The following is a 26,597-nucleotide window of genomic DNA, read 5'->3' as shown; positions in this document are numbered from 1 at the left end:
GGTTGGCACTGGGCTGCTCAACCGCTAGGCTGGCAGTTCAGAGCCACTAGCTGCTCCCTGGGGAAAAGAGGCGGCGATCTGGTCCTGTCAAGATTTAGGGTGCCTGCACAGCAGGAGGGGATCGTCTGGCTCCCAGGCCTTATAAGTTGACATGTCTGAAGCAAGTGAGGCAGTCTCGCCATCCTTGTGGAACAGAACTCCAATGACAGGAGTCAAGCTTATTGGTCAGATAGAGGTGGGTGGGTGCCTCGGGACAAGGCCTTCAGGTCTGAACCTGAGCTCAACCCCAATAGAATCATCACCCATGGAAGATCAAAAGGGCAGCATCGTGCAAGGGCAGATGTCTTGAGAAAGAGGAAGGGAAACAGGAAGCACAGGGATGAAGTGGAACAAGGGAGGAGAGTGAAATGGACGAGGTCAAACAAAATGTCTAATCCCAATAAAAAGTTTTGTTTTTTTTAAAGAAAGTTAGTTACCCCCATCTTACCAGCAGATGGTGGGGTCCGTCTCTTAAATTTTAGCTACAACAGTGGTTCTCAACCTTCCTCATGCCGCGACCCTTTAATACAGTTCCGATAAAATTATTTTCGTTGCTACTTCAGAACTGTAATTTTGCTGTTATGAATCATCATGTAAATATCTGATATGTGGAATGTATTTTCATTGTTACAAATGAACAATTAAAGCAGAGTGATCAATCACAGAAATATGTAATTATATATTATGAAATACTTATTTCTAATGACAAATAAATGAAATGTCTTGAAGCAGGTGTAGCAGGGTTAAGTCTTCATACCAGGTACTCATGTGGGCAGATCCGCCTGGAGACGGATAGAGGAATGGTGTCTCGGTTCCTAAAACCACTGGAAATATGTGTTTTCTGATGGATCTTAGGGAAACCCCCGTGAAAGGGTCATTTGACCCCCACAGGGGTCTCGACCCACAGGTTGACCGCTGATCTACAGGGTCACTATGAGTTGGTATCCACAGCCTTTCTGAGTTTGGTTTGGTGAGGTTAACAGAGGTATATGAGGATGCCTGGTGGCACAAGGAAAGGGCGTGGCTGCTAAGTGAAAGGTTGGCGACCAAATCCACGGGAAGAAGATGTAACAGTCTGCTTCTGCAGAGGCTTCGGCCTTCGGAATCCTGCTCTAGTCTGCCTTTTCGGCTCAAATGAGTTGCACTATCAAATGTCTCACTGTGGCTTTAACTCTCATTTACCTAATGGGCAATTTAGAGGAGCATCTTTTCATGTGTTTCTCTGCCATCTGGACTTATTTGTTGATGAGTAAACTGGTTCAAATATTTTGTTGTTGTTATCTTTTTGTGTTTTAAGAGTACTTAATAAAACTGTGATCTTGGATGAGCAAACAATTCTCGATTTTGACTAAGTCCAATGATTCCTGCTAAAGCACAGTCTATGAGCCACACTTCAGGTACTGTGGAAAGGAGAGGTTTGTCTAAGCCAAGGCCACAAAGATGTTCTCCTCTGCCCTTCCTACATTTATCATTTTAGGTTTTACAGTTAGGTTAACAATCCATTCTGAATTCATTTTTGTCTGTGGTGAGAGGTATGGCTTAGGATATTTGTTTTTTAAATAAATCATTTTATTGGGAGCTTTTACAGCTTTTCTTTTTCTCTCTCTTATAATTCTTGTAACAATCCATCTATCAATTGTATCAAGCACATTTGTACATATGTTGCCATTATCGTTTTCAAAGCATTTTCTTTCTACTTGAACCCTTGATATCAGCTCCTTTCTCCCCCTTTCCACCCTCATGAACCCTTAATAAATTATATATTATTATTTTCCTATCTTATACCATCCACTGTCTCCCTTCACCCACATTTCTATTGTTCATCCCCCTTGGCGGTGGGGGGTTTACGTCCATCATTGCTATTGTTTCCCCTTTTCTCCTCTTTCTCCCCCCACCTTCCCTCTACCCTCATGGTATCGCTACTCCCATTATTGTCCCGGAGGGGTTTATTTGTCCTGGATTCCGTGTGTCGAGAGCTCTTACCTGTACCAGTGTACATGCTCTTGTCTAACTGGATTTGTAAGGTAGAACTGGGGTCATGATAAGGGAGGGGATGAAGCATTAAAGAACTGGAGGAATGTTGTATGCACCCTGACTGGCTTGTCCCTTCCTAGTGACCCTTCTATGAGGGGGATGTCCAATTCAGGATTCTTTTTAAAATATGGAATTGTTGCAGTACCATTTGTTGAAGAAAAAAAAGCATCTTCATCCCCACTGAACTGCCTTTCCACACGTGTCAAAAAAATCAACTGGGCACCTACCTATATGTGCTTCTATATTTCATTACTCTCAGTGTTGTAGCAACCAATACCACAATATTCAGATTACTGTAGATTAATAGACCTTCAAGTCAGGTAGTATGAAGGTTTGAATTTTTGCTTGTTCAAAATCGTTCTGGCTAGCTCTTTTGCTTTTCCATATTAATTTTAGAATCAACATTTGTATTCCAACAATAAAAAAAATTCCACTGGAGTTTTTATTAGAATTGTATTAGGGGCCGATTAGTAGAAGTAACATTGTAATAATGAATCTTTAAATCCCTGGACATGGTGTATTCTCCATTTACTTCGTCATCATTTTTTCCCCCCATCTTTTTGGTAATTTCCACCACACTGACTTTGCACTCCTTTAAAGGATTTGTTCTTAAATAAAAAATATTTCATGTGTTGGGCATAATTATAAATGTAACCATTATTATTTCAAGTTCCAACTGTTTATCAACTAATATGTAGAAATAGGATTGAGTCTGTACATTTACATTGTATTCTTTGACCTGTTACACTTTCATTAGTTCTGGAAACTGTTATTTGTGTAGATTACTTGGGATTTTCTACATAGACAGTGATGTTGCTTGTGAAATAGATACAGTTTTACTTCTAAATTGTGTGCCTTCTATTTCTTCATTGTCCTTAATTTCACTAAGACTTTCAGTACAATATTGAATAAGCCTACTGGGAGCCGCCATCCTTAGCTTGGTCCTGATTGGAACATCCAGTCTATCACCATTACGGATGCTATTTGCTGTAGACTTATGTGTTGTTCTTGGATGTCATCAAGTTGTTTGCGACCCATAGCGACCTTAAGCATGATAGAATAAAAGAGTGCTCCTTCCTGTGTCTTCCTCACAATTGTTCTCATGCTTGAGTCCATTGTTGCAGCCATTGTGTCAACCCATCTGCTTGGGGGCCTTCCTCTTTACTGCTGCCCTCTACCTTACTGAACATGTCTTTCTCCAAAATATGCAGACAAAGCTTCAGTACCTTTGCCTCTAAGGAGTACTCTGGCTGATCAATACAGATCAGTTTGTCCTTTTAGCAGTCCATGGTATTTTTCCAGCCAGCGTAATTCAAATGCACCTGTTCTTTATCTTCTTTATTCACTATGCAACTTTCACATGCATATTAGTCCATTGAAAACATCATGACTTGGGTCAGGCACACCTTAGTCCTCAAAGTAACATCTTTTTCAACACTTTAGAGCGGTCTTATGCAGCAGATTTACCAAGTGCAATGTGTCTTTTGATTTGACCCCTGCTTCCATGAGCATTGATTGTGGATACAAGCAAGACCAAATCCTTGACAACTACAATCTTTCCCCCATTTATCACCATGTCACCTATTGGTCCAATTGTGAGGATTTTGGTCTTCTTTAGATTGAGTGTAATCCAAATTAAAGGTTGCAATGCTTGATCTTCATCAGCAACTGCTTCAAGTCTTCCTCACTTTCAGCAAGCAAGCTTGTGTCAGCTGCATATTGCAGGTTGTTAATAAGCTCTCGAGTCCTGACTGTACATTCTTCTTCACATAATCTAGCTTCTCTGATGATTTGCTCACTATACAGATTGAGTAAGTATGGTGAGAGGATACAACCTGCCACACCTCTCCTGATTTTAAACCATTATTCCCTCATTCAGTCTGTATAACTGCCTCTTGATTCATGTACAGGTTCCACATGAGTACAAGGAACTGTTCTAGAATTCTCATTCTTCTCAAGGCTAATCATAGCTTTCTTATGATCCACACAGTCACATGCCTGGGCACAGTCACTAAAACACAGGTAAACATCTTTCTGGTATTCTCTGCTTTGAGCCAAGATCGATCTGACATCAGCAATGATATCTCTTGTTCCACATCCTCTTCTGAATCCAGCCTGAACCACAGGCAACTCCCTGCCAATATACTGCTGCAACAGTTATCGGATGATAACAATTTTACTTGCATGTGATACGAATGACATATTTTTATAATTTAAGCATTCTGTTGGGTCGCCTTTATTTGCAGTGGGCACAAATTTAGATCTCTTCCAATCAGTTGGCCAAGTGCTGTCTTACAACTTTTCTGGCATAGATGAGTGAGTGCTTCATCAGTTTGTTGAAATATTTCACCTGGTATTCCCTGAATTCCTGTAGCCTTGCTTGTTGCTAGTGCTTTCAGTGCAGCTTAAACCACTTCCTTTGGCACCATTTGGTCTTGCTCCTCTGCTACCTCCTGGAATGGTGGATTGTCACAGACTTCCTTTGGTGCAGTGACACTGTGTTCTTTTTATCTTCTCTTGATGCTTCCTGCGTCATCCAATAATTAACCCAGAGTCTTTATTATTGCATCTTGAGGCTTGAATTTTGTGTGTGTGTGTAAACGATGCTTTATGGGTGTGGGGTGAGGGCAGAGCAGGCGGCCAGGCAATAAATAACACGCACTCACAGTGGCAGGGCCAGGTGGGGAGTTGGGGCCGCATGGCCCTGGTCTCAGGCAAGGTCAAAGGTCAGCCAAGACAGAGGAAGCAGCAGCAGGTACGGGTGCCCTCCCCCCTCCCCTGTGGCTCAGTCTTGCCCCACATCCAAGCCCCACCCAGGCCAGGGAAGGGGCAACAGGGTGGGGCAGCTTCTTTGGGGCCTGGGCAGGCAGAAGAGCTTGGCCTCCCAGGGTCTGGTTCTGGGCCTCAGCCAGCGGGCAGGTGGGTCCTGGAGAGCAGGTGGGCTAGCTCCTTAGGTCCTCAGCAGCCACAGGGCTGAGGGGACACGGCCTGAGCACTCCGGGGCTGTCACAGCTGGCGGAGAGAGGCGTCGCCGTACTGAATGCCTGAGCCCATCCTCTCGGGGTCTAGTTCACCTGAGTCCATCTTGTTCAGGATGGTCTGGGCACACTTCAGGAAGGCCTCCTCCACATTCTCGCCTGTGAGTGCGCTGGTCTCCAGGAACATCAGCTCGTTCTCCTGGGCAAAGCGAGAGGCCTCCAAGAACGTGACCTCCCGCTCGGGCTCCAGATCCTTCTTGTTGCCGCAGAGGATGACCACGATGTTGGGGCTGGCCAGCGTGCGAGCGTCCGTCAGCCAGACGGCCAGCGAGTTGTACGTCTCCCGGCTGGTGATGTCGTACACCAGCAGGGCTCCGGCTGCCCCTCGGTAATAACTCTGCGTCACCGACCGAAACCACTCCTGGCCGGCCGTGTCCCAAATCTGTAGCTTCACGGTCTTCCCACCCACGTTGACCACCCGGGATCCAAACTCCACGCCGATGGTGTGATTGGAATCCTGTTTAAACTTATTCTCAATGAACTGATGGAGGAGACATGATTTGCCGGTTCCTGCACTGCCGATCACCAGGAATTTGAAGAGGAAGTCGTAGGCCTCGGCCATGACTCGGTAGCGGCCGCTTAGGGCCTCAATATGGTGCTGAGGCCTCGCCTGCTCCTCGGCTGGCAGCCGCCTTACTCCGGCTGCAGCCCAGATCCTTCCTACTCCCCGGGCCCGGCGCCGCCACTCGAGGCTTGAACTTTTTCTTATGTTCTTTTTGTTTAAGATATTCTGAGCATATTCGTCCCCGTTGGTTTCTAAGTCTAGCTCTTTACACATTTCATTATATTTGGCTTTGTCTTGTGGCGCTACCATTTGAAATGTTCTGTTTAGCCATTTGACTTCATCCTTTCTTCAATTTGCTTTAGCTACTCTATGATTCAAAGCACGTTTCAGAGTCTCCTCTGACATCCACTTTGATCTTCTCTTTCTTGCCTGTCTTTTTAGTGACCCTTTGCTTGCTTCGTGAATGACTTTCTTCATCATTAGACTTTTATAGCAGTCCTTTCTGTTTCTAAATTCCTGAATTATGACTAAGGTATTTTGTATGGCTACTGAAGCAAGCATGGTTTTTCTAAAGCTTTTCTGTTAATGTAGTAAATTACACACTGTCATTCCTGGAATAAACACCACTAAGTCCTGATAGATTGTCTTTTAAAATCTATTTGGGGTTGACTTTGCTACTATTTTGTTGAAGCATTCGATGTCTATGCTCATGAGATATGACGGTTTTCTTTTCTTGTGGACTCACATGTCCCAATCTTTCCTGATGCACTTATTCAATGGCTATTGTAACGTTTCCATGCAGATGTCCAGAGACCTTTGCAATTTCAAATGGCCAAAACAGAATTCTTGATTTTTCCTCCCAAACTCTTACCCTTTTAACCTTTTGTATCAGGAAAACAAAACAAACTCATTGCCACTGGGTGGATGCTGACTCATAGGAATCCTATAGGACAAAGTAGAATTGTCCCTGTGAGTTTCCAAAACAGTAACTTTTTACAGGAGTAGAAAGCCCTGTCTTTCTCCTAAGAAGCAGCTGGTGGTTTTCAACTGCTGACCTTGCAGTTAGTAGACCAAGGCATAATTATGCCACCAGGCCTCCTGCCTTTTGTATCACCACCATCTACCTAGTAGTCCAAGGAAATTACACAAGTGCCTTTTGATTTCTTGTTCTCCCTTCCGCCCCACAGCCAAACCTTGCAGGGGTCCTGTGGACTCTGCTGCATGCTAATCCCCTCCCTATTTCTCTGCCTCCCTGCTACCACTCCATTCTAGTTCGGGAGACTGATCTTCTCTCATTGAATGCAAAGTATCTCAGTGGCAACTTAAGTACCTTGAGAAAGCCTTCCAAAAATACAAAAAAACAAACAAACAAAAAAACCCCTAAATATTTTTAAAAGCCTTCCAGATACAAGAAAGACAGCGTTCAGTATACGGTTTTTTCTGAAATATCAGCTGCAAACTACCGTTATGAATGGTATTTAGTAGGAATCGGATTTTCTCTCTACTCCATGTGTCCCTCTGCATTATTTACTGGTTAATCTGTGCTGTCCTCCTCCTTTGGGTCATGCGTACACTTAATGGTATACTTTGTTCTCATAAGCTGTCTGGTGGTCTGGCTCATGGTGACCCTATGTCACAGAGAAAATTGTCCCATAGGGTTTTCCAGCCCACAGACTTGACGGCATCAGGTCACCAGGTCTTTTCTCCCATGCAGTGGCTGGTGGGTTTGAACCAGCAATCTTTCAGTTATCGGCCAAGTGCTGACCCATCGTGCCATCGGGGCTCCGTTGTGATCTGCACGGGGTTTGTAGGCTCTATGTTGGAGTCCATCAGTCTTTGTTTCTACCCCGGAACCAGTACAATAGCGCCTTAATGATCACGGCTTTACATGACGAGTTTTATACATGAACGGGACTTAATTTTCCATTTTCTTCAAAAATTGGTGTAGCTATTCTTGGATCTTTGCCTTTTGCTATGAGTTTTAGGTTCAACCTGACAAGGTACAAGGAAACCTATTAAGCAATTTTCATTGGAATTAAACATTTTTACATCTTTACAATATTGCATCTTCTCACCCATGAAGATGGTTCAGCTCTCCATCTACGTGGGTCTTCTTTAGGTCTTTGACTAGAACATTATGTTTCTCTCCCAAAACGACTACACAGCTTAAGTTTGGTCAATTTCAGGGGCTCTGGCGGTCTAGTTAGGAGCCCTCGTGGCACCGGGGGTTATGTGCTGGGATGCTAACCAAAGGTCAAGGGTTTAAAACCACTAGCTGCTCCACAGGAGAAAGAAGAGGCTTTCTATCCTGTAAAGCGTGACAGTCTGGGAAACCCAGAGAGGCAGTTCTACCCTGTCCCTGTCCTATTGACTCAATGGCAGTGAATTTGGTTTTTGGTATTCTAGTTGGTTCCACCTTTGTGCTGTTAATTGCAAGGACAGCAGTTCGAACACACCAGCTGCTCCAGAGGAGAAAGATATGGTTTTCTGCACCCATAAAGAATGACGGCCTCAGGAACTAAACACTCTACTCTGTCCTACAGGGTCACTACGAATCAGATCAACTTGATGGCAGTGGGTTGGGTTTGGTTAGTTCTTACTGATGTTTTGAAAAAAGGCAAGTTGCAAATGAGGTTCCTTCCTGACAAACTTGTAGGTAAACCAGAACAAATGCATACTTATTAATGGTAACCTTATTTCAATGCAAGGTACCCTGAAGCACAGTGGATTGAGTTTTAAGCAGTTTAAGCAGCAGCTAACTGAAAGGTCAGCAGTTCAAACCCACTAGTCTCCCCTGGAGAGAATGGCCGGGCAGTCTGCTTCTGTAGATGGCCAGTTGTGGAAGCCCTCTGTCCCACAGGGTCACTAGGACTTTCGTGCAGCCAGGTTTGGGGTTTAGACAATGCCTTTTCGATGGTTTCAAAGCTGTGTGCAGCAAGTGACGATGATTGTGATGAAGTTGTTGCCAGTCGATACTAATGGCCAGCTGTGTAGTTGCTGCTGCTGTTTTCATTCAGTACCATCCAATCGGTTCTGACCCATAGCTATCCAAAGCACAACAGAAGGAAACGCTGCATAGTCTTCCACCATCCTCACAATTGTTCTTATGTTTGAGCCTATTGTATTGGAGCCACTGTGTCATCCCATCTTGTTGCGGGCCTTCCTCTTTTTTGCTCCCCCTTCCACTTCACCACGCATGATGTCCTTCTCCAGGCACTGGTCTCTCCTGACGACATGTCCAAAGTACAGGAGATAAAATCTTGCCATCCTGCCTCTGAAGAACATTCTGGTCGTCCTTCTTCCAAGACAGACTTGTTAGTTCTTTGGCAGCCCACGGTTCTTTTTCTATGCTTCTCCAACACCATAATTCAAACGCCTCAATTCTTCTTTGGTCCAACTGTCAGATGAATAGGAGATGATTAAAAACACCAACGGTTGGGTGGGGTGCACCTTAGTTTGCAAATTAGCCTCCCTGTTTTTCAAGACTCTGAAGAGGTCTTGTGCAGCAGATTTATCCAATACATCCTGGCATTGATCTCCTGACTGCTACTTCTAGGAGCACTGATTGTGGGTCCATGTAAGATGAAATCCTTGACAAATGTGAGTGGTCTGTAAATCAGAACATCCAAACCCAGGGACTTATGAGGTTATCTTTTTTAAATTATTGAATTCCTAGTTAGCTCATGCTGATGTCGAGGTGTTATATTGTATCCAGCAGCTAAAGACTGTTTCTGAAGCTCCCTAACCAGAGCAGCCTTTCTCACGTATCACCTCCATACCTTCTCAAATTAGGATTTATTTAGTGAGTCTCTCCCAACTAAAATCACTTACTGGATTCACCATTGTCTAGAAGTACCTCTGGCACATACCAGGTACACAAACACATTGGCTGAATAAACAGTGGCCCAGAGACGAAGAGGAAGAAAAGCAAGCTTTGAAATGAGGCTGAGAGATGAGAACTGGTTCCTACAGCAAGGTCAAGTCCAGGGAATTCACACGTCATTGAAAGTGCAGGCAATGGGCTAGCACCTTGAACTCAAAAGTAGTTCAACAGGATGGGGCTGCGGATAAGGTCCAGGATGAGGCTGAACGCTAAAAGGTAAACCTGGGGGCTCATTTCTCTCAGTTCAGCTCAACCTCCTGTCAACTTGGTACATCAAGTCGATTCCAATTCCAAGCGGCCCAATAAGGCCACACAGAATTGCCCCTGTGGGTTTCTGAGACTGTAACTCTTCAGGAACACACAGCCTTGTCTTTCTTCCATGAAGAGGCCAGTGGCTTTGAACTGCTGACCTGGCAGGTAGAGCAGCCCAACTAATAACCTCTTATGACACAAGGGCTCCGAGGCCCTAACAGAACAACTCGGATTTTTAAAGAAAAATCAAACAGTGTAATAATATGGACGCCAACGTGAGGAAGATTTGAGAGATAGAAAGAGGGGGATCGGAGGGAAAGGTCAAAAGTGCATAAAGGTTAAGAGCAACAGGAGCATAAGTGGGGGAGGACCGGTTCAAAGACCTACAGACCATGAATCAGAACACCCCGCCCAGTCCGGTCCTGTCCGGTCCCGGGCTCTAGGCGATTACAGGCTGGGGGGTCTGGGCCAGGCGTCCATTTCCAATCGTCCGGGATCGTTCCCTTTAACGTCCCCGTTAAGGAGTTCAGACACCCCTTCGCGTTCGACCTGTTCAGTCACGGGGTCAGAGGGAGAGCGAGCAATAGCGGGCGGAGACTCGCATCGAGACGACTGCCCGCCGGCTGCCACCACCTCTTCCCGCAGGTGTTCCCCGTGGAACCTTCCCGGCGGGACGCGGGAGGAATCAGGTGCCCAGCCCGGTCAGCCCGCAGTCGGGCCGGGGGCGGACGCGCCCCGCGGGCCCACCGATCGCTCGGCCGCGGCGGCCCGCGCCCACGCCCGCCGCCCCGAGCCGCCGCCCCTCCTACCTGCCGGCGCGCGGACTCCGCCGGCGCCTCGCCGCCTCAGCACCCGGGCGGCGGGCGGAGGCGGAGGCGGAGGGCGCGCGCCCACCGCCGTCCCCGGCTGGAACCCGCGCCTCCAGCCGCGCTGGGCACGTGACCCCCGACGGCGCGCCCCCTCGCCCTCGCCCCACCCCGCCGTCACGCTCCGCCCACAAGAACGTAATGACGCCCGCTGCGTCTGCGCAGGCGCGCTCGGCTGGCCCCGGGAGGTTGAGCTGGGCGTGTGGGCGGAGGTAAGTAGCCGGCCTTAGAGAGGGAAAGTGGGGTGCGTGGAAGAGGGGGCGCTCTGGAAAAGGAGAGGAAGGACAGAAAAGTCCCTGCGGCCTCCGGTGCTCCGTGCTGACCGAGTCCGAACCCTCTTGGGGCGCTGGCTGCCGAGGCCGCTCGCGTCCCCCGAGCCTTGTCACGGTGGGGGAGGCCTCCGCGCGCAGGCGTGGACGCGCGCAGGTGATGTGGGCAGGATTGTTTCCTGCGAGGACAAACCCCCGGGGGGGGCGGGGCGGGGCGGGAGGTCTGACTAGGTGCGAGAATGCACCTTTGTTTGCCCAGAGGCTACGTCTTAACCGAGAGGTGGTTGGACTGTGGTTGTCATGACCTACAACTTGCCGAACCGCGCCACCTAGGCGCTACCTTTTTGCTCACACCGCTGGGTGGGAAAGGGAATCTGAAGGACGGCGTTTTAAAGCTGGCAGAGATTTAGGATTCTTTGACAATGGCCGCTGGCAGAGATTTAGGATTCTTTGACAATGGGCAAACTTGCCAGAGAGATCCATGGCTTGTTAGCACGCCCAATGGATTCGTTTTACTTTTGTGAGAGCCCTGGTGGTGGTGGAGTGGCTTACTCCTTGGGCTAACAGAAAGGTCAGCAGTTCGAGACCACTAGTTCTGCGGTAGAAAGGCGAGGCTTTCTACTCTTGTAAAGATTTATAGTCTTGGAGCAGGAGCGGTTCTACCCTGTGCTAATAGGGTCGCTGTGGGTCAAAAATTGGATGACGTTTAGGTCAGAATGTGTCTTATTAATGTTAGCCTTATTTGCCATCGAAAGACTTAAACGTTGAATACTGAGGCTTAACGAAGCAACTCCCCAAGTATTGAAGTGGATGCTTTTGAATCTTCTCAAGATTATCGGTACCTGCTGACTGTGAAAGATGGTCAACGTCTTGAAAGGAGTGCTCATAGAATGGTGAGTAGCTTTGACAGTTTTGGGTTTTACTTAATTATTTGTTTGCTTTCCATTGTTCATTTTGTTTCTGTTTATTTAATTATTTTATTGGGAGCTCTTACAAAGATATTATAACCATCCATAATTCAATTAGATCAAGCATAATTGTACAAATACTGCCACTATCCGTTTCTAAACATTTTCTTTTCTCTTGAACTCTTTGATATCAGTGCTCCTTTATCCTTTCCATCCCCCATTCTATCCCCCAAGAACCCGTTTTTTTGTTGTTGTTGTTTTTTGCCATATCTTACACCATCTGATGTATCTTTTCACCTACAATTGTGTTATTCATTCTCTTGACTGGGGCTATACAGTCATCATTTCTATCACCTCTTCCTTCCCTCCTTCTTCCCACCCACTCAGGAAATCATTACTCCCATTACTGTTTCTGAGGGGTTTTCTATCTTGACTTTCATGCATTCAATGATCTTAATTATACAAATGTAATTAATGAGGTTAAACTAAGACCATAATAGTAAAGGGAGAAAATATTAAAGAACTAGAGGATAGGTACATATTTCATCAGTGCCATACTGCACCCTGGATATATCATCTCTTCTGTGTGGCTCTTCTGTGAGGGACTGTCATTATCATACAAGTAGGTTTTGGGCCTCCGATACTTCCGAGTTTTAAATCTATATATTGAATCTTGCTTTTCTTGTATACCTCTCCTTGTACACAAACAAACAGAAACACAAACTCAGTACCATAAGTCAGTGCCAACTCAGCAACTTTATAGGACAGGTAAAATTGCCCCTGTGACTTTCCAGGACTAACTGTTAATGGAATAGAAAACGTTGTCTTTCTCTTGTGGAGCAATTGGTGGCTTCAAACTCCTGACCTTCCAGTTAGCAGTCCAGCTCAAAACCACTACACCACCTGAGCTTAGGTTTTAAAAGGTCAGAATTAATAATGGAGGCCCAAAATCCATTTTGAGTCTCCACATAGATTCAGAAATAACTGCCTGCAGACCAAGTGCCTTAAAGAGTGGGTTACAGTCATTCCCTCTGCTGGCCCAAGGAGAATTGGCATAGCCCTTGCCTGAGACTTGCCTGGTTGTGCCTTTAATAGAAATTGGGGTGCTAGGGTCTCACAGTCATGAGTCACATCTGACTGCCTTGGTCAGACCAATCTTACAAGTTTTCTGTCAGCATGATGTACGTGTTTCCAATCAAGGTCTATAGTTCCACCTGTAACTGATGTATTGATCAACCTCCAGTCATTCCTTTGTGACATTTTCCCTCTGCCACTCCTATTCCCTTTTTAAGGCTCAGAGTCTCGACAGACAGTTGACATTATGACCTGGAACTAATGATATCCCTCAACTGGATGGTGGATCTTGGCCTTAACGTTCCCTGTTTAAAACTTAATAATTGTTCCTTTTAAATTGAGCCCTGGCAAACAACAAAGGCGGGGGTGGGGTGCGGGGGTGGAACCACATCACCGTGAATGAGGGGGAGTGCGTGATGGGGACCCAATGCCCATCTGTAGACAACTGGACTTCCCTTGCAGAGGGGTAGTGGGGAGGAGATGAGTCACTCAGGGTTCATTGTAGCAACAATGAAACTCAAAACCTTCCTCTAGTTCCTGAACGCTTCCTCCCCTCCCAGTTATCATGACCCCAATTCTACCTTGTGGACCTGGTTAGACCAGAGGATGTACAGCGGTGCAGTAGAGATCTGGAAACACAGGGAACCTAGGACGGATGAACCCCTCAACACCAGCGGTGGGAGTGGCGACACCGGGAGGGAAGGAGGTGTAGAAAGGGAGAAACGATCTTGGAGATCTATGTGTAACCTCCTCTCTGGGAGATGGGCAATGGGAAGGTGGGTGAGGGGAGACGCCGGGCAGTGTAAGATAAGATAAAATAATTATAAACTATCAAGGGAGCAGGGGGGAGCGGGGAGAGAGGGAGAGGGGGGAAAAACAAGGAAACCGAGCTGATTCCAGGAACCCAAGTGGAAGGTGAATTTTGAGAATGACGAGTGCAACAAATGTGTAAGGGTGCTTTGCTCAATTGATGTATGTATGGATTGTGATAAGAGTTGTATAAGCCCCAATAAAAAGATTTATTAAATAAAATATAAAAATTAAAAAAAATTGAGCCTTGGTATTGTGTACACTTTGGGGCTGCTAAGCAGAAGGTCAGCAGTTCAAAACTACCAATTGCTTCTCAGGAGAAAGATGAGGTTTTCTACTCCCGGAAAGAGTTACAGGTTCAGAGCCAGGGCAGTTCTATGCTGCCTTGTAGTATCTCTGTGAATCTGAAGTGATTCCATGGCAGTGAGTTAAATCATGTTTGACATGTGAGGTCTCTTTTTGTGCCCTAAAATATCTCCCAATGGTGTATGTATCTCAGTATTGTATGTATCTCAATATTGTATGTATCTCAGTATTGTATGTATCTCAGTATTGTATGTATCTCAGTATTGTATGTATTCCAATTGTGGTCCCTTTCCCACTCCTGAAGTCCAATGGGGACTGGGGAATTTATCTGCTACAGACCATGATTTTGTGACAATTTCCTTGGTTGCCATGTCCCGTTTCAGTAGATATCATGACTGGGTGTCCTTCAGACACCACCATTGTGGTCTCATACAGATGTCCACCCTTGTCTTTGTCTGGTGGCGTAGTGGGCAATACACTGGGCTGCTAACCCAGCGTCAGCAGTTTGAAACCGCTATGGAAGGAAGATGAGACTTTGTACTCCTGTAAAGATTTACAGCCTTGGAAACTCACAGAGGCAGTCTGCTCTGTCCTATAGGATCTCCATGAGAATCGACTTGATGGCAGTGTGTTTGGTTTTGTTTGTTTTTTTGTTTTTGTCTTTGTCTCTAAAGTATGTGGAACTAGGCCTCTCTTTTTCCCCTAAAGCATCTGTGATTTTAATTGTAGATTTTATTATTTGGTTTGTCTGTTAAAGATTCAGACAAAATCAAGTCTTTCTGCTTCCTTGCTGTATTAGGCCAGCTTGAGTAGAGAAACAATCCAGTGACACTCACCTGTATGAGAGAGAATTTTCTGTCAGGAAGACATCCCAGCCCAGTCCCACTCCCCAAGTCCATAAGTCGGTAATAGTCTGTAAGTCCCTCCTCAGACTCATGTTATGACACACAGTGATGCAGAATGCAGAAATATCACAGGCCGGTGGGTGCAAAGTCATGTGGATCCAATGGCGATGAAAACATTGCCAGGCTCCGCAGCTGTCAGGTGGCCAGCAAGCAGGAAGGTGAAGGAGGAAAAGAGGCCGGCCTCCAGAGAGCTGTGTGTCTCAATCGCATCTCCACCCATGTCTTCTTACAGGTGCCACACACACACAAAACTGTCTTTCACATTTGCCTTCACTTTTCTTAAACAATGGGGTGGGTTTTGCTGGTAAGCTTCCTAATGCCGATTTCAGGGTTTCTGTTAAACTGGGAGACTTGAGATTGGTGCCAGCAGTTGTTTGTTCGTCAGAGGCGTGGGTACTCGATTAGCCCTCTAGAGAACGAGTGCATGTGTTCGACTCCAGCCAGCAGCATTCTCATGCTTTCCATTCCGCATGTTCTGTTTTCCTCACTCTGGTTGCCCTGGCCCTCCTTGCCTTCTCATCCTGGCTTTTGGGTAAATGTGCACTGAGCTTATGAGAGCTGTCCCTAAGTGTGTCCTAAAGCCGGATTTGTAGTTAGGTCCAAACAAAGTCATAGCACCTGGTGTAGCCCTTTTTAGTATAAGACAAAGGGTCCTGGTAGGAGAGCAGGCTCAGATTGGATTGCTAGCCATAGGTCAACAGTTCAAACCCACGAGTCTTTCCGATAAAAGATGAGGCTCTCTGCTCTGGTGAATAGTTGGAATCTCACACCCTATTCCGGGGTTGCTCCGCACTGAATCCACTTGAGCATGGTGCCCAAGTTAGCACAACCACAAGGAAAGGTTTGCCTTTCAGTGATGTAGAAACGGCACCTGCGTGCCTTAGCGGTGACTGTGATAAATGATCTCCTTCCTTCCTTTCAAAAATAGACAAGCAGAGTGCCATCAAGTCAATACCAACACTAGAAACTGCCCCTGTGAGTTTCTGAGACTATTCTTTTTTTTTTTTAACTTAATCTTTTTTTTTTTAACGTTTTATTAGGGGCTCATACAACTCTTATCACCTTACATACATCAATTGTGTAAAGCACATCTGTACATTCTTTGCCCTCATCATTTTCAAAGCATTTGCTCTTCACTTAATCCCTTGGCATCAGGTCCTCTTTTTCCCCCTCCCTCTCTGTTCCCCCCTCCCTCATGAGCCCTTGATAATTTATAAATTATTTTGTCATATCTTGCCCTGTCCATCATCTCCCTTCACCCCCTTTTCTGTTGTCCGTCCCCTAGGAAGGAGGTCACCTGTAGATCCTTGTAATCGGTTCCCTCTTTCCAACCCATTCTCCCTCTACCCTCCCAATATCGCCACTCTCACCCCTGGTCCTGAAGGTATCATCCACCCTGGATTCCCTGTGCCTCCAGTTCCTATCTGCACCGGTGTACATCCTCTGCTCTATCCAGACTTGCAAGGTAGAAGTCGGATCATGATAGTTGGTGGCGGGGGGAGGGGGGGTGAGGAAGCATTTAGGAGCTAGAGAAAGTGTTATTCTTCATCGGTGCTACATTGTACCCTGACGGACTGACCTCCCCTAGACCCCTCTGCCCCTCTGCAAGGGGATCTCCAGTGGCTGACAATTGGGCCTTGGTCTCCACTCTGCACTTCCCCCTTCATTCACTATGGTAATAATTTTTTGTTCTGATGATGCCTTATACCTGATCCCTTCAACACCTCGTGATGGTACAGACTGGTGTGCTTCTTCCATGTGGGCTTTGTTGCTTCTGAGCTAGATGGCCGCTTGTTTACCTTAGACCCCAGACGCTATACCTTTTGATAGCCGGGCACTATTAGCTTCTTTCGCCACATTTGCTTATGCACCCGTTTGTCCTCAGCGATCGTATCATGGAGGTGTGCACCCAATGGTACGATTTTTTGTTCTTTGATGCCTCATAACTGATCCCTTTGGAACCACATGATCACACAGGCTGGTGTGTTCTTCCATGTGGGCTTTGTTGCTTCTGAGCTAGATGGCCACTTGTTTATCTTCAAGCCTTTAAGAACCCAGACGCTGTATCTTTTGATAGCCGGACACCATCAGCTTTCTTCACCACATTTGCTAATTTACCAGCTTTGTCTTCAGCAGTTGTGTCGGGAGGGTGAGCATCATAGAATGCTAATTTAATAGAAGAAAGTATTCTTGCATTGAGGGAGTACTTGAGTGGAGGCCCAATGTCCTTCCGCCACCTTAATACTAAACCTATAAATATAGGCACATAGATTCCCCCCATCCTCATATATATATTTGCATATGTACATGTCTTTGTCTAGACCTCTGTAAATGCCCTTTGCCTCCCAGTCCTTTCCTCTATTTCCCTTGACTTTCCTCCTGTGTCACTATCATATTCTGTCCCCACCTGGGTTTCAGCAATACCTCTTCGTTACTTTACCCTTGATCATGCCCTACCAGGCCCCCAACACCAACCTCACCACCGATTTGGATCACTTGTTGTTCCCTTGTCCCTGGGTTTGTTAACACCACTTCCTTACCCCCCACCTCCCCCTATCCCATTTTCCCCGGAACTGTCGGTCCCGTTGTTTTTCCTACAGATTGTTTATCCAGCCTATCTTATTTAGACAGACCTGCAAAGATAATATGCACAAAAACAAAATAGAGCAAAACCAAGCAACAATATACAACAACAAACCACTGACAAAGAAGAAAACAAAACACAACAAGAAAGAAATCTGTAGTTAGCTCAAGGATCATTTGGTGTCTTTTAGGAGTGTTTTCCAGTCCAGTGTGTTGGAGCACCACGCCCTGGCCCCAAAGTCCACCTTCAGCATTCCCTGGGGACTTTGCCGCTCCATTCCCTTGCTGTTCCGCTGCACTCCCCCAGTGCTTTGCCTCAGTGTGGTGGGATCAGGTTGGATGCAATTCTCACACTGTGTCTCTGGTGCTGTCCCCCGCAGGGCCAGACTATTGACTCTTTACTGGAGTAGAAAACTCCATCTCTCCCTCTGAGACAGCGGTGGTTTCTAACTGCCGACCTTGCCGATTGCAGCCCAACACATAATCACTTCGCCACCAGGGCTCCTCCTGCCTTTCTCAGAGAGGCAACTTTGTAAAACATTTAAGGGTCAGGAGGAGTTGTCTGCGACTTTTGACACCCAGGGACAGCCCATTATTCATTGTTTAAGGCAGCGGTTCTCAACCTGTGGGTCACAACCCCTTTGGGGGTTGAACCACCCTTTCACAGGGGTTGCCCCATTCATAGCAGTAACACAATTATAGTGATGAAGTAGAAATAAAGATAATGTTATGGTTGGGGGTCACTACAACATGAGGAACCGTATTAAAGAGCGGTGGCTGAGGATGGCTGAGAACCACTGGTTTAAGGGAACCACTGACTGCTCATGGCTTTTCCCGTTTGTTCTATAACCCAATCCATTATTTGACTATTAAGGAGCCCTGCAAGAGTAGCGTAGCTTTACAGTGTTAAAAAGCAAGGCTGTTACTTTGAGGACTAAGGTGCACCTGACCCAAGCCGTGGCATTTTCATTTGCTTCACATACATGTGAAAAATTGGACCTTGAATAAGGAAGAGCAAAGGAGAGTTGATGCATTCGAATGATGGTGCTGGCGGAGAATATTGAAAGTACCGGGGACTTCAAGGGAAGAAACAGATCTGGCTTGGAAGAAGTAGAGCCAGAATGCTCCTTTGAGGCAAGGAAGGTGACACTCTGTGTCCCATACCTTGAACCCCTTGTGAGGAGAGAGCCGTCCTTGGAGGAGGAGTCGCACCTGGTCACACAGAAGAGCAGTGAGAAAGAGGGGGACTTTGAACGAGGAGAGTGGACGCAGTGGCTGGAACGATGGGAAGACGGTGCAGGGCTTCCTTCAGTTGCGCGTGGGGTCAACATCAGTCAGAACCAAGTCAGCAGCACCTGACCACAGTGCCCTACGGCACGGCTTCCTCTGGTCTCTGTTGGTCCAGCATGTCTAGTTTGTGTCGTAAGTCTAGTCTACATTGTTCTCCCATCCCTATCCAGCCCCCTCAGAACCATCAGTGGGTGTAGCTGGGCAGCATCCACTTTTCCAGTTTCACGTTAGAAGAGACTATGGTTCGTGTGGCCTATTAGTCCTGTGGACTAGTTTCTGCTCTGAGCCTTTGTTGTGTCTTCGAAGGCTGCTCACTGACTTTGAAGACTCCAGACGTCATCGCCAGCCCAACATAGAGAACATTACCTTTGTGAATGGTGTCCCCCCTCCCCCCTAGAATACAGTCCCAAGCCTTTTAACTAGGGAACCAATCCTGTGGGTGGCCAGGAAGCCTCCATAGCTGTGTCTCCTGTGGTGGGTTCTGTATGCACATAGCCATGTGACTTGGGTGCTCCTGTATATACCCATGTTTATTCACATGTGCCTCTCTATCCACACACATGCTTCCGTGTCTGCTAGCAGGGTTTTTGGATGTTGTTACTAATTTTGCAAGCTTGGATATCTAGTGCTTACCAAGATTGTCCCTTTTCCCTGCCCATCTCTCTGTCTTTCATTCCCATGGTCAAGTTGTGCTGGTTTCACCCATATCTCAGGGTTGACTTCCCGTCACCAAATGCAACTAAGTGTCTGTTATCTAGGAACTTAGTCTTCCTCACACTCCCACCCCTGGTCGTGTGTGTGTGTGTGTGTGTGTGTTTTTTCCTGTGTGTATGTCTATTTTAAACGTTTGTATAATAGTGCGACTATGCGATTGTGTCTGTCTGTGGTTGACTTATTTCACACCATATAAAGCCCTGCCGTTTCATCCAGGTTGTGTTCACAGAATCATTCTTCCTTTCAGTTGCTTAATTTCCCGTTGGATGTCTCCCAGTTGGCTTATCCATCCATCCATTGATGGGCACTTAGGTGGTTTCCACCTTGCTGCTGTTGTGAACCATGCTACAAAGCATGTAGGTGTGCCCGGCGTATTCTTGTCACTGTGCCTGTATCTTGACGATGTTTGGGAGTCTAATTGCTGCATCATAAGGTGTTTCTGTTTCTAGCTTTTAAACCACACTGGTTTCCATAGTGATGATACTGTTTATAATCCCGCAGTGGTGTATACAAATTCTAATCTCCCCACAACCTTGCCAGCATTTATTTTCTCTTTTTTTTAAGTGGTTGCCACATTTGTTGGGGGTGAGATGGTGTCTTGGTGGGCAGCCCTCACAGCTGTGGAGGAAGGGAGGACCCTGTCTGAAAGCCCCAGTTCCCTCAGGGAAGGGTGTGTGGCAGTTTATCAAGAGCAGGGAGCAGCGTGGACATTTTACTGATTTCCCGAGTTCTTTGCCTCAGACTAGTTGTTAGTGTTGGGAATAAAGCAGCAACGTCGTTTCGGGGGGAAAGAAGTGGACAGTCTTCGCTGGAGTGTTGTGCTCTGTCTCGGGTGGTGTAGTAACCCGGGTGACACAGTAGGTAAGCGCTGGGCCAATGGGGTGGGGGATGAACAGCCTGGTGTTTGAGCCTCCCAGACCGAGTAATTTGTTCCCAAAGACTCCAGCCTGGGAAGCAACAGGGCAGCTCTCTGGGCCCAGGGCGCCCTCTGAGTCAGAATCAGCCAGCAGGCTAGTTTATTCTTTTTGATGTATGTCTTTTCCATGATGATTATGGCCTGCTTTTGTATTGCAAATGATCATATAATTTTCCCGAAGAGAATTCCTTTCTTGCAATTTAGAAGACTAGAGGAAGGCTAAATGTAAACCCTTCACCTGGGCTTTCTATTCCCAAAGCAGTTACAGCTCAGAAGCCAACCCAGGTTGTCAGGATGTCGCTGTGAGCCGGCATGGACTAGACGGCAGTGAGTTTGGTGTGGAGTTGGGCTTCTGAGATGTACACCCAGTGGAATGGCACGACTGACACCCCCTGTCAGTTTCACACACCCATTTGCATGGTCTCACGCAGTCATTGGTGGGAGGTAGAGACACCGGTGGTGACTGGCAGGGCCTGTCACTCTCCCTTGCGGCTCTAGCTGCTGCCAGAGAGAGGTGCGCATAGTACAGCTCCGTGTCAGCGGGCCTTTTGAGGACCTCACAGTGGACCACGTTAGAGTGCAGAGTTTGATCGTCTGGAGTTTACAGCCCGACCTTTTCAGGAGCTCCCCAAACTGTTTCTGTCACCACGCTGTCTCTCCGAATCCAAGTCATGTCACTGGCCTGTCTTCTGGTGTCCTGTGTGGTGCTGCTCCAGAGTCAGGCAGCCAGCTGCATGTGTCCTGAGCCTGGGCCCGTGAGCCTGGCTCAGCTTCCTCAGCACTTCTTCCATACCTCCTTGTGGTGGGGTCTACAGTAAAACACGCATGGGGGACGTCCCAATGTTGGGAGCATGTGTGCATTTGTCTTTGAATTCCATTCTTCCGCGAACTTTTTGATCTGTTTTGCGTAAATCAAATTTAATGTTGGTCACTCAGGCTCAGTTAGCACCATGTTGGAAAGTCGAGCAGCTCATAGAATAAGATTGTGCCTTTCCAACGTTTATCAAAGCCCCAAATCTAAACTCAATGAAATTGTTAGTTTTTTGGTTTGTATTTTTATTTCAGAATTAAGTTGGTAAATGCATCCTCTCTGTCGGGATCTGCCAGAGAAGCACACTCAAACCCACCAAGCGACTTGGGCCCAGCGGCTGTCGGCGGGCAGCCCTGAGGTGGGAAAGCAGCCCTGGTGGGACAGGCCTGCAGGTGCTTTGGCAGCTGCCCCCACAGGAGCATTTCCTGCATTGGTGAGGCCTAGATCCTCAGCCACCAGCGAGCCCAGAGAAACTGGGTTATCGTGCAACCTTCTCCCGACAGGTTTGGCTTCTAAGCCTGCAGCAGAGCTAGTCTGACCTGGCTTCTCTTTTCATTAGCACTTCCAGCACATCTGTCAGCCTCGGTTCCTCCCAGGACCGTGTGCACGGAAGCACGGCACCAGAGGGACACCCAGGAGGTGCCTCATCATGTGTTGACTGAGTGAGTTCTATGCACAGTATTGAGGCCAGGCCTGTGACTAGCCTAAACCCCATGTGGGACATGTTTCTTTTGAGCCTCTTTCCTGTGACCCCAGGAGGCTGGGGCGCGGGGTGGGATGAGAGGAGGATCTGGATGAAATGGAGCCCGGCATCAGAAAGGGTTTGCGCACTAAGCCTCCTCGTTAGCAACTTTGGGCTTGGACTTGAAGCAGCCCTTACTGACCAGGCCCAGCTTGTCAAGCAGGTGGCTCTGAGCCGACCACTGGTGCTGATGCTGCTGTGCGGGGAGTGCCTCTAAAGGGGCGGCGGGTCGAGGACACCCTTGAGCAGCGAGCGCCTTTGTAGAAGGTTGTCGTAAGGCCTGGTCTGCCGAGAGTTGTGTCAAAGCACAGAGTGGGTTTGGCTTATTTTTCTAACCCATCGTGGCTGCTAAGAGATCGGAAGGCATTTTCCAGGATCCATCTATGCTGGGCTGCAGTGTGGACGAGAGCAGTGGATCGGCCTCAGGCCTGCAGTGCAAAGCAAACTGTGGTGTCGGCCGGCTTCTCGTTGAAGCTTGTGTGCATAGTTGAGATTAACGGGCTCCGTAACGCAGCAGCAGAAATGCTCGATGATTTGGTAGGTGGTAGAGATGTGGATCATTTGAACCTGCCACCCCCCACCCTCCCAAGAACTCTCAGCATTTAAGTGCCCTCATTTGGTTGTCCACTCTATCTACCCATGGATTCTCAGACCCAATGTCCTGCACCGTCGGTTAGGGGCCTGAGACGGGGAGATTTTTATAAACTGCTGCAGTTGGGTTTGGGACTAGACTTTCTGGGTCCAGAACTGCAGGGTTGTGTGGCTTTGTCACAGTAGAACCCCAAATGGGTGTTGGGATGTATGATTCTGGTTAACTAACATTCCCCTGTGACTGTCCTTTCTCTCCTTTCTTGCCCTGCTCCTGTATCTGCTCCTAACTGAGCATCTGCACTGAGCTGGGCCCTCATCTCTGGATCCCTGGGCTGCTTGCCATAAGGTCAGCAGTTCAAGCCCAATGGATATTCCTCAGGAGAAAAATGAGACTGTCACCTCCCATAAGGATTTACAGCCTCAGAAACCCAAAGGGGCAATTCTGTTCTGTCCCATAGGGTCATTGTAAGATCACTATGAGTTGGAATCCACTCAATGGCAGTGAGTGTGACTGAATCATTCCCACTGCCATCGAGAGTGACAGCAGTCAGTGAGTAGCAGCCCACTGTGCCACCAGGGCTCCGGGCCTCATGGAGAGCTGCGACTCTCAGCTCTGGCTGGACCACCCCGCCGCAGGATGTATGCAGAAACACAAGTGGGAGAGGAACCTGGATGAACAAGGCCATTCCACAGTCAGGAACAGGTCTTCTAAGACGGCCTGTGCCCAGGACGTACGAAATTTAGAGAGAAATTCTTAAGATGTTTTTAGAGCAACTGCATTTTTTTTTTTTTTTTTACTAATTGTTTTTCAGAAAGAATAGTTTACCAACCTAAGCCAAGAGTCTCCCTCAGGCTAAGGGAAAATCGTGTGTGTGCTGGGCCTGTTGTCCACAGATTCCTGTCCGTGCTGCTGTGGCGGTGCCCCCGTCAGGGCTGGGGGAAGGGCCAGGGGCAGGCCCCTCATGCACGCAGCTTTCTGAGCTCAGCATCAGGAGCAGACTCCGGCTGTCAGTGGGCTGTCAGTGAGCACTGGCCTGCAGGTGGTTCAGGGGCCGCCCCAGTTCCAGTGATTTAGCTTGCATCTCACTGACACAATGCAAATTAGTCTGTTTAGAAAATGTCTTGGAGGATTACTTTTTCTAGCCATTCACCCTGGCTGCTTCTAAGGGCTCTGAGGAGTAGCCCCCTCAACAGCTCCTTGAGTCGCTGTATGTGGCCTGTAGCTACAGCATCCACTGGCAGTGGAGCCGAGAGGTGAGCTCACATTGGGCACAGTTGCTGTTCTCTTGGGCCCGCCATTGACTTAAAAGGCCAAAGAAAGCACGTGGTCATCCACCAAGTCCACTGGGTCCTCCTGGGGCCTGGAGTGTGGGTATTTACAGGCATGCTGAGGGTCTTCTGGGGCCTCGAGTAAGGTGGCACCATGGGCACCCTCGGCCCCCGTGCTCCCTTCTCCCTTGAGGGGCCGGGACTGAAGCAGCGTAGAGCATGACGTTTATTGTGTGTGTGTCCCCCTCCCAGGCCTGGACTCCTTTTTGCCCTTCAGTTGATTTCCTTTAAACCTCCCTTCTCCCCTTTACCTGTGCCCCTCGCTGTCAAGTGATTTCAGCTCGAGGACCTCCTAGGGCCAGCAGAATTGCCCTGAGGGTCTCGTGGTGTGTAATGGTCAAGGAGCAGGTTGCCACTTTCAAGCCCTTGAGATCTTGACAGCCGTTTGCTTACTTGCTGTGCCACCAGGAAAAAAGTTGAAGGAGGGGCCAAGAGTAAGAAAGCAGACTGTTGAAAGAGCTGAGGCTCTGTTTCCAGGCTAGAGACCCATGGCTTTCCCTCCTGGGCTCTGTCTAGTAGGGCCCCACTAGCCCGGCTCAGCCCTGGGCAGCCCTCAGACTGCCCCTCTACACGTAGGCCCCCTGGAGGCTTTGTGTCAGTTGGTGGTGAATTGTTTGCCTCGGTGAGGTGTGCGCAGTGTCATGGCTCAGCCTGTGCTCCTGCAGATGGTCCCTGGTGGGACCAAAACAGCCCCCACAGCATCCCAGCAGCAAAACCCCTGCAGCTGGCGGAGGGCCTTCAGCAGTGCATGTGTCAGAGGGCTAAGCTTCTTAACTTCCCACCCAGGCTCAGAAAGAAGTCAGTGGGGGCTGAGTTTATGTGGAGACGCCAAATGGACCTACCGGAAACCAGAGTGGCAAACCTAGTGCCCAGAATTTGAGCTCTCGTACATCTGTTTTAGATGAAATTGCTGTTTTTGTAGTTGATGTGGATATTTCTCAAGAAGCCAAGATTGAGTCCTATCCTGTTTGTCCCTAAGAGTTACAAAAATCTGCATTTGTACATCCTTTTGCTAAATGTGTCATTGCCTATTAGGTCCGGTGGGTTTCTTCTCCATTGTGATGCAAGGTTGTTTGTAAAAGAGAAGCTTCTGGGAGTGTGTGCCGCCCACCAGGGAACTGCCCCTCCTGCCTTGTAACAGGCCCACTCATGGAGTGAGTGCACTTGGACTTGGCTCTCCTCTTGGAGCTCAGTGTTATCCTCAGGGAGGTGGGTAGGATTCTCTTCAGCAGTCGTTGAGACTGAAGGAAAAACCACAGCACCAGTCCTTGGGGCAGGCAGGCAGGCAGCAGTGTTAGGTATATATGCGTGCTTCTGAGCTGAGAGGGGCTCAGGAGGTTCAGTGGCACAGTGAGTAACCAGCCCCTGGCCTCCCAGCCTGACTCCTGCTGTCTGTCCTGCATCATTAAAAAGTGAATCGTCACTGGCAAGGTCTTGAATAGCTATGGGTTTCTCAGGTGTGATGGCCACTGACCAAGAAGGAAGGTCGCTTATAAACACAGGTAAGGAAGCTGACACTCTGGACCCGATGAAGGAAGCTTTGCACTTTCCTGTAACTTTTTGTTTTACTTGTCATAAAATTTCTTTTTTCATCATTGGGTTCTTTTTCTCAACCTTTCACTAATAGGTCAAAAACAGAGCCATGTCTGTAAGTTGTTCCAGTTGAGGCTTAGAGAGCGGTGAGGGATCAAGTGACATCTTACACTCTGTCAGTACACCTAGAAATCCTGTCTGCTGCAGTGCGGTGGCAGAATGCGGTACGGGGTCTGACGGCGTGTGCTTGTCTCCACAGTGACCCAGCCATGAAGCAGTTCCTACTCTACTTGGACGAGTCCAATGCCCTGGGGAAGAAGTTCATCATCCAGGACATCGACGACACGCATGTCTTCGTGGTAGCAGAGCTGGTCAGTGTCCTCCAGGAGCGAGTGGGGGAGTTAATGGACCAGAACGCCTTCTCTCTTACCCAGAAGTGAGAACACTAGATGTCACCCACCCAGGGAGCTGCAGCAACCAGAGGGACAGATCGTCACCGTTTGGTCCTTTGTTCCTGACTAGACCTCTCCAGGGGCAGGCCACAGGAACACCGTGGGGTCACGGGTCCAGAAATAGCCCCTGAGTGGACCTTAGGTTTAAAAAATAGACCCTGAGTTGTACCTTAGGTTTAAAAAAGGAAAAGATGCATAACTACTTGCCTGTAATTGGAATTTTATTATCATTTATTAAAATGGAAATATAAAACAAGTCTTTGTACCTTTTTCATATCAATTTAAGACATCAAGAAAATAATGGAATATGCTCTTAAATGATCAGGCTAACCTAGGATTTGATTTTGCTTGTTCTTGTAGTATATGGGTATTCTTGTTTTACTTAGAACCCCAGATTTACTGATGTGAGAAATATACCCGGAAGGGAACGCCGAATACTATTGACATGTTAGCCAGTTCTCCTGGGGAAGAGAATATTTCATGTCCGTTCTTTTCCTGAAGATGATTCAAAAGCTGTTGGAACCATCTATCAACAAGGAGCTACACGAAGTTCAAGCCAGATTCCGGCCAGGATGATGAAGCGATGGATAGCTTTGCTGGCCTCAGATGGACCTCCGCTGAGAGCAGAGGATTCCAGGAAGATGCTTAGCTAGCTGCGTCAGATCGACCGTGCAGAGGTATTGAACTGAGTGGATCAAAACAAACTGTGGGTTGCACTGTGAAGAATGTGATTACCAGAATGCTACG

The 26,597-nt window shown here is 47.6% G+C and overlaps 2 protein-coding genes and 1 pseudogene across 10 annotated transcripts in view; 1 reads left to right on the top strand and 2 right to left on the bottom strand.

Moving 5' to 3' along the window:
* SERAC1 (serine active site containing 1) overlaps window positions 1-10,687 on the bottom strand; it is a 42,923-nt gene extending 32,236 nt beyond the window's left edge. For 2 of the 6 annotated variants that reach the window (XM_075554318.1, XM_075554320.1), the window contains exon 1: window positions 10,143-10,426. Coding sequence is in view for 1 of the 6 variants with exons in the window: in XM_075554321.1 (XP_075410436.1) it covers window positions 10,143-10,145 (3 nt within the window). In the remaining 5 variants the exon portion in view is untranslated. Of the gene's footprint in view, window positions 1-10,142; window positions 10,431-10,560 lie in introns of those variants that run through there. The other 4 variants (XM_075554319.1, XM_075554322.1, XM_075554321.1 and 1 more) reach the window with 4 other exon arrangements.
* LOC142453221 (ras-related protein Rab-4B pseudogene) lies at window positions 2,527-6,467 on the bottom strand (annotated as a pseudogene).
* Window positions 10,684-26,106, top strand: GTF2H5 (general transcription factor IIH subunit 5). 4 transcript variants are annotated; one of them, XM_075554324.1, is made up of 3 exons: window positions 10,684-10,829; window positions 11,642-11,779; window positions 25,658-26,106. In XM_075554324.1, exons 2-3 carry the CDS (start codon window positions 11,745-11,747, stop codon window positions 25,836-25,838), a joined length of 216 nt encoding a protein of 71 aa, XP_075410439.1. In that variant the 5' UTR covers window positions 10,684-10,829; window positions 11,642-11,744; the 3' UTR covers window positions 25,839-26,106. The 4 variants fall into 4 exon arrangements, with proteins under 4 accessions (XP_075410439.1, XP_075410441.1, XP_075410442.1 ...); XM_075554326.1 differs by having other exon boundaries at window positions 10,712-10,829; window positions 11,718-11,779; XM_075554327.1 differs by lacking the exon at window positions 10,684-10,829 and adding an exon at window positions 10,845-11,043 and having other exon boundaries at window positions 11,718-11,779.
* The last annotated feature ends 491 nt before the right edge of the window (window positions 26,107-26,597 follow it).

This window comes from Tenrec ecaudatus, chromosome 7, assembly GCF_050624435.1.
Source record: "Tenrec ecaudatus isolate mTenEca1 chromosome 7, mTenEca1.hap1, whole genome shotgun sequence".
NCBI lineage: Eukaryota > Metazoa > Chordata > Mammalia > Afrosoricida > Tenrecidae > Tenrec > Tenrec ecaudatus.
The sequence above is the reverse complement of the archived record's forward strand: the minus strand, read 5'-3'. Positions and strand labels throughout refer to the sequence as shown.